Raw genomic sequence first — 18,930 nt, forward strand, 5'->3', positions numbered from 1 at the left:
ATTTGGTGAAGATGAAGTAAGGGTGAAGGTGAACCAGATTTTTGAATCTGGGACACTAGAAGATGGATTAGATGAATTTTTGAATCTGGGACACTAGAATAGTCCACAAAATTGAATTAATTGCCAGTGCATTAGTACATTATACATTATAGAAGTACATCATATGACCTCAACTTCTAACTTACATTACAACAGATCACAGTTTGCTTTACTTGCGCAATAACAAAAGTTGCAAATACAAGTACTTGCCTCCTGAGATCCTAATTATAAGACTAACATCTAAGATCTAACAAACAATACAAAGCTAACATAAAAAACTCACACGAAGAAACAACCTGCAAAGTTCATTCTACACTATTTATATACCACATTTCAGCAGCGTAGTACCAATATCATATGCTTCATTGCCTGTAATTTTAAGCGAATTAGCTTCCACCCTACTCATTGTCACTAAAACAAACCTTCAGAAAATACAGATACTGATGCAGCATCCTGTAAGTAATGAGGCGTGCTGCATTAACCTGTACCTAGGCTGGGACCCATGCAGAGATCGCATTGGTTATCCGACCCTTCCATCCTTGCAATGCCCAATATCCATCAACATCAATGACGAAGTCTCGATGGTAATTTGCCTTGACTTTGCACCTCAGTTTATTAATAAGATCTTGGTCGAATGGAAATTGTCTAAATCCTGCCCTGTTATTTCTGACCTGCCACTGCTTGTATGTCTCAGGTCTTTCAATTCTCTCTGTGCCTTCACATGCTACAACATTCATGATCTCCCGCCCATAAAATTCCTTCTCGAACATGAACCTCTCAGGATCATCCCGGGAGGCATTGGTATCAAACATATCAAATAGGGTGGAGTAATGAAACAAGGCCTCTCTGAAACGCGTGACAAAAAATGGAGCATTGTAAGATCCATTCACGACACCAAGGATAAACATAGTAGGCTTTATCTTCCTAATCAAATTGAGAACTGCATTTCTTGGACTATCAACCACTATTGTCTCATCAAGGAGGTTCTTGAACCTATATAAGCAATTAACCACAACAACCTCATCATTTTTTATCTTCAAGTCCTCGACTCTAATTGTTTCCCATTTTTGTGCAACCGCATGATACTCAAAAGGGACCTTAAACCGTTCACAATACTTTGCCAAGCGATGTCCTGTTGCCTCAACTCTCTCTGCTGGACGAAACCCAGGCTGGGGAAGATCAATCCCGGTAATACACAATTTTGGGGGTCCACCAAGTCGCTCTGACAGGCGTTGAATAAGGACAGGCCACTGAAAACCATAGAGGATGCCGAAATCAATCACATGAAGTTTTGAACATTTTTCAGCTGCTTTTAAGATCATATGATTTGCACAGCCAATAGATATCTTCTTAAATGGGCATGTGCGAATGAAGAACTGATATGCTTTTATCATATCTGCAGCTGAGGTCCTCTTGGAATTCAGAGCAGTATAGATCTGCGACCCAGTTCCAGCCAAGCGGGACTCAAGAGCATTAGCAAAATAATGGGCCAACCTCTGGGATCCATCCCCTCCAGCAGAAGAGTGCTCTCTAATCTGCTTAAGTAATTCATCAGCTGTTCTACGATCATCTGATGCAGTAGATTGGGCACAGAGGATAAGCAGACTCCTTAAGTCCACAACATTTTTACTATTAACTTGTTTCCTTGGACGACCCTTACCTCCCTGTGGTTGGCTAGCCTGCAGGGTTGAGCCCTTCTTGGAGTCCAAGCCCATGGTACAATGAGCCTCATGAGTACTAGGAGGGCATAGCAAGACCCTATCAAACAATTCAGACAACTCAGCCTCTTCTTCAATCGATATAGCTGACTGCTTGCTACTCCGGCCTTCCTCAATATTCTCATCCTCACGATAGTGAATCTTACTTCCTCTTGATTCATCAGGCGAGTTATCACCAGTTTCCTTCTTAACAACCACAGCTGAAGCATCACACTTTGCTTCATTAGGAACGTTGATGTTCTCAAGATCAATAAAAATATTATTGTTCTTAGGGAGGAACTTACTAGCCTCCTCCATCCCCTTCTGAAACTGAATTATGGATTCTTTATCACTGAATAAATCCATACCCATTGGAAAACCGAGAGAGGACATCATCAAATCGTTAGAAGTAGTTCCACCAACGGAACTTGATGAGCCAAACGACCAGTGAGAAAAGTTTGATGGCTGGGAATACGAACTAATTGTACGAGCTTGAGTAACCAAGGGCTTACTATGGTCACTTAAATCAGCAACCATTGTAGGATCCACAGAATTGGTTGAAATTGAACTAGAACTACAACTACTGCCACTAGAATCACTAGGTGAACTCCAAGAATTATCATCCGGGCTATCAACACTATGATCAATAAGCGGGTGTTGTTTAGGTGAAGAAGGGTAATTCCGGCCCAATGCATCATAAAAGGGTTTTTCAGCAGCTTGAAGGGCTAAAGAATCATGGAACATACATGGTTTCTGCTCCATATCCTCTTCCATAAGCATTTGGCTAATGTACTTCAGAACATCATCAGAATCACTATCATCAGACAATTCGACCCCTTCGCTCGCCCCCGAGAACGAGCTCAAGTTGGGTAGAATCGGATTAGCTAAAGGGCTTGGGAAGTTCAAGGAAGTTAGGTCTTGAGATGGGTCTTTGTAATTGAACAAATTGGCATAATTTAGAGATTCATCATAACCAGGGGACATGATTTCATTAACAGGTTCCGACCCATTCACAAAATTTTCAGGAAATTCCCCAAATTGGGAACCCATGATTCAATTTCCTTGAAATTTTAGACAAAAATTCTACACAAACTGATATAATCAAACAGGAAAAACTTACAACCCTAACCCATAAAAACTCAAGTCAAGACACTAACTTTCTCAAATAATCAACAAAAATAACTGAAACCCAGTTCAAAGCTAAGTACAAAAAGGTGAAAATTGAATAAAATACAAGCAATTGGTTATGAAAATAGACAATATAAAGATAAAAATTAAAGCAAAAGGGGGGAAAAGATTAATCTTACCTCAAATAATAGAAAGAAAGAAGATGATGAGAAAGAAGCAGATAAAAAGAAATGAATTTGGGTGGAAGATTCAGGTTAATCACTTGCTTATTTGATTGGAAAAAAAAAAGGAACCTTCAGAGAAGAAATAAGCAAAGGTTGAAAGGGAAAGAGGGGGGTCTATTTAGTCTCTATTTGTTCAATTCACGAGCATCATCTCCCACTTTAGTTCTTCTTCCACCTTATCTTTTTGACCCCTTCTATATTTGTTCCTTTTCTCCCATGTTGTTGACAAAGATGTCCCTAAGATTGCTATTAAATGTATTAATCTCTGTTGAAAGATATTGAAATTGAAAGCTACAAATTAGGCAAAGCCTTCAGTAATAACTTATATGGAGTTGTAGCCGGAACCCAATGCTAGTACATGTGATTTATGAAAAAGTCGAAAAGGGTCATTATGTAAAAAAGGAGACTATGTGAGTTAAAAAAAGATATTATGATATAAAATGAAAATTTCATTGTGATAAACTATTGTAAGAAGTGGTAACTATATCATATAAACTTGTCACTGTGTTAGATCATAGATGATAATAGAATAGTGTAACTTAAGATTTTAAAAGTTTACTATACGAAGAAAAAAGAATCAATATGTCATGTGGGTGGCTTTGGTCCATAATAATATTAGTGTGAACCAGGTCACTCAAGATTAGTTCAAGCCTTTATAATGCTTTTATGTTTTTTGCACATTTTACATTTTGCTCATTTAAGCACAAGTGTGCTGGAGAACTAGGTGCTTCTGGGAGTACCTAAGAATTTGCACAGATTGTAAACTTTCAAGATTGTTACTCCAAGTTTTTGTGAAAACTTATAAGATATTCTTGTATTAGTGACTTTTTTATGCAGTATCGTCAAAAAGAATTGAATTTCATGCGATTTCATTTGACATTTTTGTGTATTATCAACTCAAATAGTTATATGGATACCACCTTCCTCCCTTCCTAACTACCCTCCAACTATCTCTCCATAGTCCCCAAACAACTATCATCACCAAGTAGACCCACAACGTCTCATTTTAGCATATATGTAACCAAAGATTATTACCATAAATTTAGTGGAAGTAACTAAAATAATGGTCAATGAGTTACAAAAAGGGAATCGTGGGTTTGGTTTGCTCAGATGTTAGACATCGCATTTGTGTAATGCGATGCTCATCTAGAGATGATTACGGTTGCGGGCTGGACGAGTTGGTCTGTGGGTCCTAGCGGGCCAGTTGAGATTTCACGGCTCAGGATCAGACGTGAAATTTACGGTTTGGGAGAGCTGGTCCACGAGCTGAAAAATCTTGACCCACACCGATCTGTTACCCATTTTCACGGTTCGGGAAGCGGTTCTGGCGGTTTGTGGGCCTAGCGGGCCGGCGTGAGAATTTTTTTCGAAGTTATATTATCATTTATTATTGTTACCTAAAATCTTTAAAATTAATTAAAATATATTATTAATATTAATGAATAATTTCATTATTTTTGAATTTTGATTGAATTATAATATACGTAATTTGATTAAAATATATACAATTTGATTAATATGTAAACAATTTGGTTGAATAATTATTTGGGTTGGACTGGACCGATTTCGTGAACTGAACTGGGCGATTTTAGTAGTGAGCTTTCATGAGCTGGGCTCAAAAAACCTGGCCCACGACCCACCCACCAATGTCACGGTTCGAGTTGAATGGACCAGACTTTTCGAGGGCCCAACCCACACGGCCCAAGAGGCGAACTGGGCTGGATTGACCTGCACTGTTGGCCATCTCTATGCTCATCGATTTGATTTCGGTAGTCGGCTTTTCTCCATTTTTATGTGTTCAATTTTTTGTTTTATTAATATAAATATTTTAGAAATCGAAAAACAGATAAAAGAATAAAATTGTAGGCGGGTGATAATATGATTATTTGAAATGGTATCACACTATCACATAAAAATGTCTGTAAATGATGGATATCATGTGTAATTTAATCAACTTCATTATTTTATTATATTCTTATGAAGGAAAAGTAGTTGTAGTCAAGGCTACTGTTTTTCCTAATTCTACAGGAATTTGATACATGCATGTGATATTGTGATTGTGGACCGTGAATTCTATCATTAATTAACTTTTTTTGGATTTTATATACTTTTTGAGAAAGAACTTGGTTGGATATGAATCTATTATCTATGTAATCACTATATTGAGATTTGAGAAGAAGATATTATGTTATTTGGTGTACTCTGATTGATTGGTGTACTATATCTTTGATTACAACTTTTTGTACTACTAGTCAACAAATGCATTATATTTATATTGATAATAAATTAGACTTTTTTTAAAAAAGAAAATACAATAGACTACTTGTAGGCCGACCTAATATTTTGGCTTCATTCGGTAGGCGTAAAACATTTTTTTGAAAAATTGTGTTCATCTCTTTTTAGTTTTACACTAGTTTTTAGGCTCGGCTTATGCCACAAGCATTTGTAATATTCATTTATTAACATTTTACTTTATAAATATAACATCAAATATTAGTTGGTTTGGTGGTTAAAACTTTAGTGTATAAGCTTGAAATCAGGGAATTAAATCTTATAAGATGCATTTTCTATTTTCCACGTGACGAAGTTCCTTGCTTAAACACTTTAAGGGGATAGCCACGCGGCGTAGTTCCTTGTGTACGAACGCCTTTTAATATATTAGTATAGATTGTTTGGTTTGCAAACGAGTATAAAACCATATTTCCTAAAAGTAAAATTGCTCTCCCAACAATAGAAAACCATTTTGACGGGAAAATTGTTTTCCTTCTATATCTTGATCTTTCTTGTAAACTCCTTTCACTACCTCCTTATTTTGCCTTTCATTTTTCTTTTGTTTCTTCATTTTTCTTATATAGAAACCCACAACGAAAATAATTTAGAATAGTCTTTTTCATTGTAAATTGTTTTCCATAAAAATCATTTTTCACCCGAAAATATTTGCACCCAATCAATCACCCCTCTGTCAAATTTTGCAACCAACTAATGATTATAGCATTCATGCATTTTATGATGTTTGCTCCTTAAAGTAGTGCCCTTTTAGACTGATGTTCAATGTCTACTATTCCAGTTATTTTGAAGTCATGATGCAGAGAACATGGTAAAAATTGATATTAGATCGTTGAAAATTGAAAAGAAGTAATCACTACAATCGTTGGATATTGGCTTGAAATATTGAAACAATTGACTTTTCTAACCACATGTAAGAAAAAAAGGTGCTAGCTAGAAACTTTGTTTTTTTAAAAAAAAAAAAACTGCGAGTAATAGGAGCTCCTTTTTACTCATGAAATTACCTGATATTATTCTAGAACCTGATTAATCCAGATTCAAGCCAACACCAGTCCAACTTAGAAAAAATAGCTCATTTTTTTTTTTTGATGATTAAAAAAAAAAAAAATAGCTCATTTAACAAGGTTTAATTTGTTGCATATTTAGGGATTGAACTCAAAATCTTTGGTTATTCTTGGAGCAAAGACGATTAGATCAGGACGAAGGCAAAAAATTTATGGTGTATCATGAGTATGGTACATCTAAAATTAATTTTTTGCTCATTATTCATTTGAAATCATCTAATGAGCAAAATATACGATAAAGGAGAGTTCCAAATGAGCAAAATTTAGTTGTGAGTGTACCATACATATTGTACACCCGGATATGATGAATGAACTCGCACGAAGGGAATACTAAACAAACCTTTGTAATACAACTTAAAGATTTGGGTAATGTTAGCCGAAATAGTTTTTGTAGCCATTACTGTCTTAGAAGCAATATAGTAGTAGTGGTTTAATGTATATATGGTCATATGGACACAATGAATTGTCGAGGTTGTAAAATATAGATTAGAAAGTTTTTTCTGAAATCAAAGTTTAGTAACTCTTGAACAATGTACTACCTTACAAATCGATTTTGGTAACTTTTGCCATTAAAAAAGAAAAAGAAAAGACACTCTAGTCTTTTTTGATTGAACACCACTTTGATTTTTTTATTTGGAGAAAACTAATAATTGAAGTTAATATGATTTTTACATAATCAGAACCCTAAAAACTACTATAAATTGGTGTCACATAAACTCAAAAACAAGATTAATATCAACGAAATTTAAATGATTGCAAATGCTACGTTGAAGATTCGAAATTGAAGTGTAAGGCAACATCTAAAGAAAACAGGATGCTCAGTCCAAACAACATTTAGGCTAAGACGATTTAAAATCCATGTTTATTCTTCAATTTTTTTTTTTGGTACAAAAGCAACGAAGATTAAAGCTCTAATGTAGCCATATTACAAACCGAGTTTGAGTCACTCATACAATACCTAACGCGAAAGGTATTCCTAGTTACATTACATTCTAAGGAACTTTTTCTACACTCCTTTGTCATCTATTCCGCCAACTTGTTTTGTATCTGAGGAATATGAATGAAGCTAACCATCTCTAGTTCTCTACATAGAATAGCATAATACATGTTGGGTGCATCATTACATTGATTAAGTAGGTTAATAGCTGTTACACAATCCGTTATTCTTCAATGTTTGAGATTAGTGAACTTGTGCAATAGTATGGAGATTTTGAATTGTTATTGGGCCTTATAATAAGCCATAACAAATTAAACATGCCTAAGATTGTTACCCTTGATGCAATAGGATGGAAATTTTTGAATGGTGAATTGGGCCTTATAGTAAGTTAGAATAACAAATTAAACATGCCTATGATTGTTTGATAGCATCTAACAATGTAGCAGCCCAGTTTTTTTTTTTTTTCCCCTTTTCTGACTCATTGAAAAAACCATTCGTATCACAAGCCAAAATAACACCATTTGTAGATAGACATTGTACTTATTACAATAAATACTGCATAATCTAGGCTTGTGTAGATGAGATTGATGTGGTGGAATAACGATATTGCTTCCCATTTTATATTTCTGATGTCTAAAAATCAAATATTATGAAACTCATTTGAAAAATTCCTCTTATCTCCCTCAAGTGAACCCCCTTTATCTTACCTGCTTGGCGACGATAGAAGTGGTGGGGATTGTGGATCTGCTTAGTGACGATAGAGATGGTGTGGATTGTAGGAAGGTGGCTAGCGGGTAATTTATAGGTAAGGTAATATAATTATTTGAGATAACATATAAAAATGTCAATGACTGAAGTGTCACGTGAAATCCAAAAGCTCTCGACGATACCACAACAAAAAATTAATATTACATAGGTGTCTTATATAAATAAACTATTCTTTTAGTTTTAGAAGGAATCTTTCTATTTATATAACATAATATTAATCCAAATATATAATAATAATAATAATAATAATAATAATAATAATAATAATAATAATAATAATAATAATAAATTACACCAACATATAAACCAAAGTTGCTGAGGCCATTCTTTAAGGTGCCATCAGTTGTGACCATGAAAATAAAACCATAATTTAAGAGATAAGTTATCTTATTATGACCCACCTTCATGGAAAATTTTCTCAACCTCAATAATTTTGAATAAAGAACATAAAAAAGTTTAAAAGAATAATAAAGAAAAACAGTACAACAAAGAAGACGAGAAACATTTTCTTTATTTATTTATTTTTTCTTTGGAGAGAAAGAGACAACATCGTCTTAAATTATAGCCACAAGAGATTTATAGCCACTACATTATTAACATTTGTGCTTCAACTAATGTACTTTACGTAATATAAATATATGCTACATCCTACTTATGACTTATCTACCCGTATGAATGAAGAATGATGTAACAACTATGAAAGTAAAGGGTATCTTTTAGTGAATGTGATGTAACTGTTATTATCCGAATATAAGCACCAAGCATCTAAATGCTCATTTATAACTAGATTGGAATATTCTTTTACAGCTACAAGTATTTTAAAGAAAGAAACTAATTAATTCTGAATAGTTTGCTGTCGAAAAAGAGTTATAAAGTCTTTTCAAATTAATTTAATCGAACGGCTCTTACTAGGTTTAGTTAGGGGTGTCCGAAGGTAAAGTCGGATCGAAATTTGAATCGGACCGGATCAAAAATTTCGATTTGATCCCTGATCCTCTGAAAATCAGGATTTCAAAGGTCCGGACCGGTGAATCGGAATTTATGTATTTTTCGTAAAAAGATAGTTTAAAGGTTGAAATAATTTCAAAGTTAGGAAGTTAGAAAGTTAAAAACCTACTATCTATTGACTTTAAGATCATTGTTGTTATATTATTAATTTTAATGTATCTAATTGATAAATATGTATAAATCTAAAAAAAAATATTAAAAAATGTGTATTGTGATCCAAGAGGTCCAAAACCGGATCAGATCGGATAAGGAAAAATCCTGGTTGGGTCCCATCCTGTCCAAAAAAAGTCCAAATTTTGGTCCATCGGTCCTGGGCCGGTGCACACCCCTAGATTAGGTACATTTAACTTCTAATTAAGACTATATATTGGTATTCAACCCAATTTCATTATATGTACATTGAATTTTTCTTATGATCATACACATTGTTTCATTTATGTACATAATTTTATTTGTGTTCATTCAAAAAAAAAAAATCGATGCACATCTATCAGTATTGTTCTTTTATGCTCATCCAAAGTTTCTTGTACTCACTATAAAAACGTCAATAACAATCTATTCCTTTCGTGTGTGACAAAGACCCACACTAACATTGAAGACTATAGGCATATTCGGTAACAGTTTTTGAATTAGCTATTAATGTTTTGACCAAGTCAAGACACTAATTAAGTATTTGACATGATAGAGTTTGGAGTAGTGGTTAAAGTTTCAAGTAGTGTTTATATAGCTTTCGGCAAACTTTATAATGTACAAGAAAAAAAGTAGTATTTATAATAACATAAAATAATTGATCATGTTATTGAAATTAATATTATAATTATAATCTCTGCAACTACTTTTACCAAACAGCTACTTTCACAGTTAAAAATTAATCGCTACTAGCACACAACACAACTAACACAGCTATGTTTGCCGAACAGATCCTATATCCCAACATTACACTACATATTTGTGATGGGACGTAAAGGACAATATAGCTATATTTTTGCACTATGAATGTAAATTATTTAATTATTAAGCTTTATTACGTTAATTTTTTGGCTAAGCTTAGCTAACGTGATTCTCTTTTTAAAAGATAGTAGCACGTGAAAGCACGTGCTAGCTTTGCTCTTAGATCAAACATAACTACCTACAGTTAGGCCAGAAACTCTAGAGATATTAGTAATTAGGTATATCACCTTATAAAGCTCTTTACTTTAATGGTTAGTTCCTAATATTTATTCTCTATTGCCAAATATTGATCCTCAATATGTGTATTATTCTGGCCCTTCTTGTCTGCAGCCTAATTGCTTTTTCTGAGATACCACCTTATTTTTTGTAAATTTCACCAAAAATGGGAACTTTCACGTTTATAATCATGACAAAGGAGTGAAACACTATTTACCTACTCCCTCCGTTCAAAATATAAAACATATACAATGTTGAAGGTCGAATTTTAACGGTTAATTACTCTCAATTTACGCGGATAAAAAATTTAAAAAATTAATATTATTATAGTATTTTTTAGGACGAATCCAGCAATATAAGTTTTTAAAATTTTTATTTATCATATTATGAGAGATATTTTTGGCCAAAATATTTTTTCGTAAAACGTAAATGTCTTATATTTTGAAATAGATGGAGTATTTCCAAGGTCTCGAACTTTAAATGGGTTTCTCCTTTTTTTTATATATAATTAAATGGGTTTGTCCTCTTTCCTCAAGCAATTAAAGAAATGTTTGTTTAATCTCTCTATTTTTTGGGGATAATAAGCCATTAATTGGAAGTAAAGAATACAATGAAGGACCCTAAAAGTGACTGTAAACAAATCTAATAAATATGTTGAAATCTATAACAGTATGTCATGGAGCGAATCAACATTAAAGTTGGTGTTGCAACCTTGTAATTGTAACATTAACATTGTGTTATCTTATATTTGACATCATAAAAGTCGATAATTCTTGTTTCTAATTGTTAAACCATTTCCTACTCACAACTCACACGAGAGAGAATTGTGCTAACCTTATTCCCACGACAAATAAATTAGCCAATAGAGATTAATAGATTAAATTCTAATGATGAAATAATAGAGATTAATAGTTTAAATTCTGATGACGAAAGATTTCTTTTCTTTCTTTAATCGTTTGACTCTAATGGGTAATCTACACTTTGAATAGATGTATAATTGCATTAATCTATATCTTGATGCCTATTACATTGAAGAGAACGTATTGTGTCGGACTCGTCCGACCATAATCTTGGTCGGACGACTTTCAGGTGGTTCCAATTTTTTTTCAGTTAGTCTTCATTTTTTTTCAGGTGGTTCCAATTTTTTTTCATGTAGTCTTCATTTTGTTTTCAGTTAGTCTTCTTTGTTTTTCAGTGGGTTTTTGTGCTTCAGTTAGACTTACTTGGGTTTCAGTTGGTCTTTATTCTTTTTCAGGTAGTCTACATTTTTCTTCAGGTAGTCTTCATTTTGTTTCAGTTAGTCCATTATTTCTTCTAGTTGGCCCATTATTTCCTTCAGTTGGTCCAACTGAAAGAAAAGAAAGTCCAACTGAAAGAAAAAAAAGTCTAACTGAAAGAAAAGAAAGTCTAACTGAAAGAAAAGAAAGTCCAACTGAAAGAAACACAAAGTTCAACTGAAACAAAACAAAGTCCAACTGAAAGAAAAGAAAGTCCAACTGAAAGAAACACAAAGTCCAACTGAAAGAAACACAAAGTCCAACTGAAACAAAACAAAGTCCAACTGAAAAACAAAACACTGACCTCTGCTTTCTTTCACTTTCTCCTTCTTCTTCATTCCTCTTGATCATGCTTTTTTTCTTGACAAACCACACTTCTTTTCCCATTTGTTGGTTGCGGGTGCGATGGATTTTCAATATCAGGTGTTAAGTGTTACTGATCTATGACATAAATGAACTTTGTTTACAAAGCATTGAAATGGATTTTGGTATGACGAACTTTTTCCCGTGAAATAATCTTTCAATTTAGATCATAAATGCTAGTGATGAGGTTATTTCTGCCGATTATTTTACAAACTATCAATACTCATCTAGTTTCTGAATGTAATATAATTTTACAAACTCCAGTCCACCAAAAGTAAAGCTTTTCGGTTTCCCCTTACCGACGAAATGATTGAACAAATCCTTGAAGATTGATTATGGCAGATTTGAAGGATTATATGAAAATCCAGAGAAGAAGAAGAAAGAGGAGAGAAAATGTGACCTAAGAAGTGAAGCAGAGAGAAGATGTATTGGGCTCAGCCCGTCTGACAGTAAACAATACGTCAGACGGTCTGACCCAATACTTTCACTACATTGAATTATATTAAATGAACAAGTTGATCAATTAAAAGTCACCTATTAGATATTGTTAGTTGATGACATCCAACCTATGATAGGTGGGCAGCTATTCGAACTCAAATTCAAACACATTCCATGTTTGATGTAGAATGCGGCCTCATTTAAGTGGTAAGATGGTAGGAACAAAAAAAAAGATTCAATACCAAAAAGATAGAAGAAATAAGAAATGAAATCAATTACATTTCAACTTAAATATTCAATTACATCAACCTTACATGTGAAATAAACCTTGAGAATATACCAGCCAAATGCAACAATGAAGAAACAGGTACATTAAGAACTCCACAATCAGTTAAAACATCTAAAAAGTGAATCATCTTAAAACTACTCCTATAACCAAACTATCCCTGTTTCCCTAGAAAATTAACAGAAGGAGAAAAAAAAACCTCCAAATTAAGAACAGAGGTGAGGAAATGGAGTGCCAAACGAACTCCGTTAGCAAAAGCCCTTATTCCATCAACCATTTACAAGCGCCAAGCAATTCGCCTTCACCCAAACAGGCAAAAGATGAAATCGCGGCAAATGAGCCATAGATCTGTTACATGAATTCCTAAGAAACACCTTCAACTCCAATTACACTCCTCTCCATGTCACTACTTTTTTACATCACAACCATTCATCGTTATCATCATCATCATCATCATCATCATCATCGTAAACATAATGTCAGCAAGAAATTAAAATCTGGACATACCATATCTAAACCCGAATATATGTTTGTTCTATATATATATAATATATATAATAATCCACATTTTTCATCCAACGTAGCTCTCCTATGCTCTTGAATAGATTTCAAAGAAGAAGGCACGAGTCGGATGATTGTTGTTTGAGCTGTTGCTTAGCTTGCTGCTGTGACCAGTAAGAATGGGCAGATAACACCCTGTCCAGCAGCTCCTGAGGAACAGGCTCTCCCCTCCTTTGTTGAGGGGATATTCTTGCCGTGTGCACCAATGTTTTCCACTTATCCTGATTATTCCAGAAAAAATAAATAAATAAGTAAACGAGCCGTTCAGCACGTGAGTTGTTCTCTCTCATCAAACAAAGGCAATGGATGATGATGTATTCATTTTTGCTTGTTGCATTATACTATGATTTACAAAGTCGAAAAGGTAGAAGGTGGGCATTCTTCTTTAAGATGAGGGCAAGTTCACTATCATTTTAGTTTGTTTGTTAAGGGGCAAAAGGCGAGAAGAAGTCTTGTGGAGGAAACAACAAAAGATTCCTTGCGGCAAATAAAAGATTATAAACTTGTATATTTATAAAGACAGCCCAATGATTGTTGATGCACGCAACCATTTGATGTACCAACTGTTGAGAAGTATACATAATGAACCATGTGGGTCCGATAGAAAGACTATAGAAGACTAAACAAAACAAAGCTAGATAATTTTAGAGAAATATGGAATACCTTCAGATCGACATAGGTTCGATGCTTCACATTATCAAAAGCACGTAGCTTAACATCCCGCCACCTAAAAACAATGCCAATTGCAATTTAACTAACGTGCTGCGAGTTCTAAGAATTTCGGAATAATAGGGGTGAATCCAAGAAAGTAGAAAAGCATACCTTCCGGTGCCGAGCTTCTCAACTGCTTGGACTAGAGCCTCAACTTCGGACACAGAGAAAGGTCGACGAATTCTACGTTGTGCCATCTCAGATCGCTTAGATCTTTGATGTGCTGGAACCACAGATAATGCCTGTGGAGTACCCTCAGGGAGAGCAACTAAAGCACGGGAATCAATTACACCTTTCTCTTCTGTAAATTCGGCAGGTGAAGGTGCTGAATCATGATCACTTTCTACTAAATTGCCCATATTGGTCACCAAATGATCATGAGAAGCTCCCTCATGATTTGCACTCGTAGTAGGACACCTGATTAAAGAACGCAAGCTTGTTAAGCTTCAAAAAAATACATATAGATGTAACTTTTACAAAGTGTGACAATTGAGAAAGCAGCAGCTTACCTTGACAGTGGCTGAGGCACATCAGTAGAGAACATGAGAGAATCATCCTCAGAACTCACAGGTGCACTGACATGTGAAGGGTTGGGCTCCAAGGTGAAACCCAAAGATTCTACCTTATCATCATGACAAATACCAGACTGCAATAGAGTTCTGTTATCGTCTCTGATCTTTTTTCCTTGAAGGCGCACCCCAACACGAAGTTCTCCTCCAAGTAAGGCGGTCACAGCTTCCAGCACTGTTCTCTGAAAATAAGGAAAGTTAGGATAAGGTTTCATTCATAGAAATCACAACACACAAAGAACGGTACATGTATCAAAATGTGTGATCTCCCACATCTTTCACGGTAGGCAAAAGGTAAACAGGTCCTAAAGCTAGGTTTGCAAAAGAGTGTCAAAACATAGGCAGATAATTCAAAATATATATGATCTCAGCACAATCCTAGTTTGCCATCATACCTTAAGAGAACCAATGGTAGCTGTCTCTGGCAAATCAATAAAAAGCTCCGGCACTCGAAAAGACTTGATCCTAAGCTTCACTGAGTAAAAATGCAAGACATCATCATATGAGATATTCTAACGTTTCAGAACTCAATCAAGTAAAAGAAAGCAGATAAAATTGCTACATTGGCTGAGGTTATACCGTGGGATTCCCTGGTCGCAAAGGTTGTGCTCTGACCAGCAACGCTTGATGATGATCCATTGACTACAAGTTGATGTACAGTTAGCAACAGTTCGACATATTATTGAAGATCATACAACAAAAAGACCAGAAGCCACACCTCTATGCCTGACTGCACTGAAAGCAGAAACAGTTTGACCAATGGCCCTAACTGGAGAACTATATACACCTTTACATCCAGTACTACCATCAGAATTTGATAATGAGCTATAGTGATAAAACTTCCTTTTCTTGAAAGGATATATCCTCCGTGATCTCTGGCGCTTATAACCAGTTCTCCTGCTGCGATGTATACAGCGTAATTCTGCAAATGAAATATCATCAACAGCCTTCAAGCAGTCAGATGGTTTTAACAAAACTATACAACTCACAGAAAGATCCAAGGAGAAGTATTTACCAGTATCAGAGTGATCTCCGTCCTTTGCTTTAATAGCTGCTCTCCTATACTTGGATGCCAGCAGCTTCCGGATTCTCCGGTCACCTATACGTGTAGGAAACCTAGCGACTTTCAGTGCGCTAGGCTGAGTACACTCGGAAGAGTTTTCGTCATCATCTCTACTAACTACATTTACATTATTATTCCTGAAAGGGGAAAGTGAAGCACATGGAAAGTGATCCGTGCCCAAAGACAGTTTAATACTACAATCTGAGCTGGCAACTGTTGGAGCCTTCCTGTTGAAATACTCAGGATCCTCTGAACTGTGCATATCAAGCTCATTTCCAGATAATATCGCTCCTTTGCCATCATACAGTTCTGAAGATTCATTCACTTTAGGAATACATGAATCTCTATGACCATGAGCAACCTCTGAATTCCTGAAATGACTGCAGAAATCACTTTTATCATCATTCATATCCATCTTAACAAGAGAATCATCCTTGTCCGTGTGATGAGATGATGTGATCACCGAAGCCGGGGGTGAAGGAGGATCATTCTGAGGACCTAAAGTTTCTTTGACATAGCAATCTTTGTCCTGAGTTTGTAATCCAAGATCCAAATTCAGGGTTGCAATTTCAATGCTCCCTTCATCGCAATGCTCAGCTTTCAATAATAGATTAACCTCGTCTTGCTCCTCCATGACAACATCTTGAATATTGCACGTCTGGTCTTTTTCAGTTGAGGTGTTCTGAGAACATTCTCCCTCAAGTAATTTCCCAGCTACAGCAGCCAATAAATCAAATGCACACAGTTGATTGTCCACAGCTTTCTCTTGAATGCGGCCTCTCCTCTAAAATTTGAGATTGAAAACAAAATCTCAGTGCTGGAGGTGGATGTCAAAGGGTGCAAAATAATAATTACAATCAAGTGGAAGTGAAATTACCCTAGACCTCGCAGCTCTAGGAACAAACGGCACCTGATATCCACTGAATCCATAATCTAACCTCTTCTGCAACATATCGAGGAGAACATACCCAAGAAGTCTTCAATTAGAAACTACTATCAGCACGAACAACTTCACGTACAGATCTATCAAAAGCCAAAGCCGATACTATTAACTTTGTCTTACATAGAAAAAGAATAAACACACAAACTTGGTAACATCCAGATGAATAAAGTTCTTTGGTTTAACAAGATCACCATTATCAGTAATGAGCAAAACATAATCAGCAATACAGATAATTACACCAAAGTGCATCCCATAGCACGCAAGGATTCATTAGTACTTCAAAAATGACAGATTAAAAGAAACATCAAGGCATTACACATGTCCAACAATGTCAACATCAGTAAGGTTGAGTAATAAAAAAAAAAAAAAAAAACAATATGAAATAATCACCCACCTTACTTAATTTGGGGGGTGAGTATGAAGAGAAGAAACAAACATGTGAAGAACAACCATATTTCATGAATAGAAAAGAAGTTTATAAGAAGATTCAAAATTTCATCAAAATTTTCTGTATTATTGGACCCACCAAACTGAATGATCATCATCATCATCAATTTACCACAATCAAAAACATACAATTCACATGATCAAGTGAGAAGTAAAAACATCTACCAGGCGCAATATCTCATCATCCAGATCAGCAAAACAATCATACAAACTCTATGCCAAAAATTATAGCAAAATCTTAGGATACTGAAATTATCATGCGACAAACTGTTTAAAACTAACCCACAAAAACATAACTATGATCTAAAACCCTTTGATGAAAAAAGTGCAAAATTCTAACCCAGTTGAACAGTAGCAGTTTTTGATCAAAAACCCTGAACCCAATTTTTTCCCACCATAATTCTTGAAAAAAGATCGGAACTTTCCCACCTTGGAAATTACACAGATCACAACTTTGGCATCAAAAACAAAGATTCCCAGAACAAATGAAGAAAACCCAGATCTTTTGCAGAAAAAACCCAGTAAACCTCCCAAAATCCTCACCTAAAATCTGCATTGCCCCAGATCGAACCAATTTTATCCAGAATTCCCCAAATCATACAACAAATCACACACCAAAACACACAAAAAACCCAGAATTATAATCAAAAACAAATAACACAATATTGTACAGAACATAGCAAAATTGTGATGAACCAAAAAAAAAAAAAAAAATCTACATTTCTCACCTTACAAACTTCAAATTCCTTAATTTGCTGCAATACCCAGAAACTTTAGGTGGGTGTGTAAGATTTGTAAAAATTTCGGAGATTTCAATGAATTTTCTCAATACCCAAAACAACAAATCATATAGAAATTCTTCACGTTTTCCAATTTCTATCCATGATTTACACTTTTTCTCTCAAAATTAAAAAAAAATATTATTTTTTTTCTTTAAAATTCTCTTTCTCTCTCCTCTCTTTCTCTCTCCTTTATCTATCTATCAACAAAGCGTGATCGCCAAAACCCTCTGAAAACCACCCAACCTTTTTGCTTAAACCCTTCTCTTATACCATTGACCCCCCCTTTACCAGTTTTTCCTGTGAATATAATGCTATTTACCGGCTACTCCCGGTTACCTCTTTAAACCAACCTTTTGACCGGTTTTTCCCTGTTAATGATGACACCATATGATTTTGACACGTGGCTTTGGTGGTGATCGTGTGGATGTGGGCCCTTATTTTAGAAAAAAAATGTTGGGTTATGAAGATAGGGAAATTTATTGTTTTTACATTTTTGTGGGTCGTGGCAATAATTTCAGGGTTTTTGTGGATAATTTGCTTTTTTTGAATTTTTAGTGTTTTTTTTTTCCTGATTTAGGTAGTTTTTGGGTACTACTTGTTTTAGATTGTCTTACCCTCTAAATTTGGATGGGGAACTATGGCTATGAATTCATGGAAAGTTAATATTTTTGTGACATTAGAATTTGTAGGAGTTACTCCTATTAAAGTATAAAATATGAGAATTGAATGATGTTTGTGATAATTTATGGTTCATGTGAATTCATCGTTCCAACCAGCAAACTTTTTTTAGGTACTAAGGCTATGTTCAGTTCACCTGAAATTTTCTGATCTGAACTTATCTGATCTGATCTGATCTGAACTTATTTTTTCTGATCTGATCTGATCTGAACTTAATTTTTCTGATTTGATCTGATCTGAACTTAATTTTTCTGATTTGATCTGATCTGAACTTATTTTTTCTGATCTGATCTGATCTGATCTGATCTGATCTGAACTTATTTTTTCAACAAGATCTTATCTTTTATAAATATATATTATATATATATTATTACTTTGTAAATCATATTATGCAATACATTATAAGATATTCTTTATAGTGTTACTATTATTATCATTTTATTTCTATTACAACTTTTATACAACTTTTATTATTAATAATAATTATTATTATT

The 18,930-nt window shown here is 34.6% G+C and overlaps 2 protein-coding genes across 2 annotated transcripts; both read right to left on the bottom strand.

The window, feature by feature from the left end:
* Positions 1-99: 99 nt before the first annotated feature.
* LOC104900094 (scarecrow-like protein 33) lies at positions 100-3,283 on the bottom strand. The gene has a single exon (XM_010687434.4). The coding sequence runs from the start codon at positions 2,784-2,786 to the stop codon at positions 528-530; it is 2,259 nt and encodes a 752-aa protein (XP_010685736.1). The 5' UTR covers positions 2,787-3,283; the 3' UTR covers positions 100-527.
* Positions 3,284-12,655: 9,372 nt separating this feature from the next.
* Positions 12,656-18,036, bottom strand: LOC104900095 (telomere repeat-binding protein 2). The gene is made up of 10 exons (XM_010687435.4): positions 17,705-18,036; positions 16,464-16,609; positions 15,539-16,370; positions 15,242-15,445; positions 15,103-15,165; positions 14,919-14,998; positions 14,464-14,705; positions 14,066-14,371; positions 13,907-13,970; positions 12,656-13,464 (listed from the first exon to the last, which is right to left on the bottom strand). The coding sequence occupies exons 2-10, from the start codon at positions 16,536-16,538 to the stop codon at positions 13,291-13,293; spliced, it is 2,040 nt and encodes a 679-aa protein (XP_010685737.1). The 5' UTR covers positions 16,539-16,609; positions 17,705-18,036; the 3' UTR covers positions 12,656-13,290.
* Between the last annotated feature and the right edge of the window lie 894 nt (positions 18,037-18,930).

Source organism: Beta vulgaris, chromosome 7, assembly GCF_026745355.1.
Source record: "Beta vulgaris subsp. vulgaris cultivar EL10 chromosome 7, EL10.2, whole genome shotgun sequence".
In the NCBI taxonomy this organism is placed as follows: Eukaryota; Viridiplantae; Streptophyta; class Magnoliopsida; order Caryophyllales; family Amaranthaceae; genus Beta; species Beta vulgaris.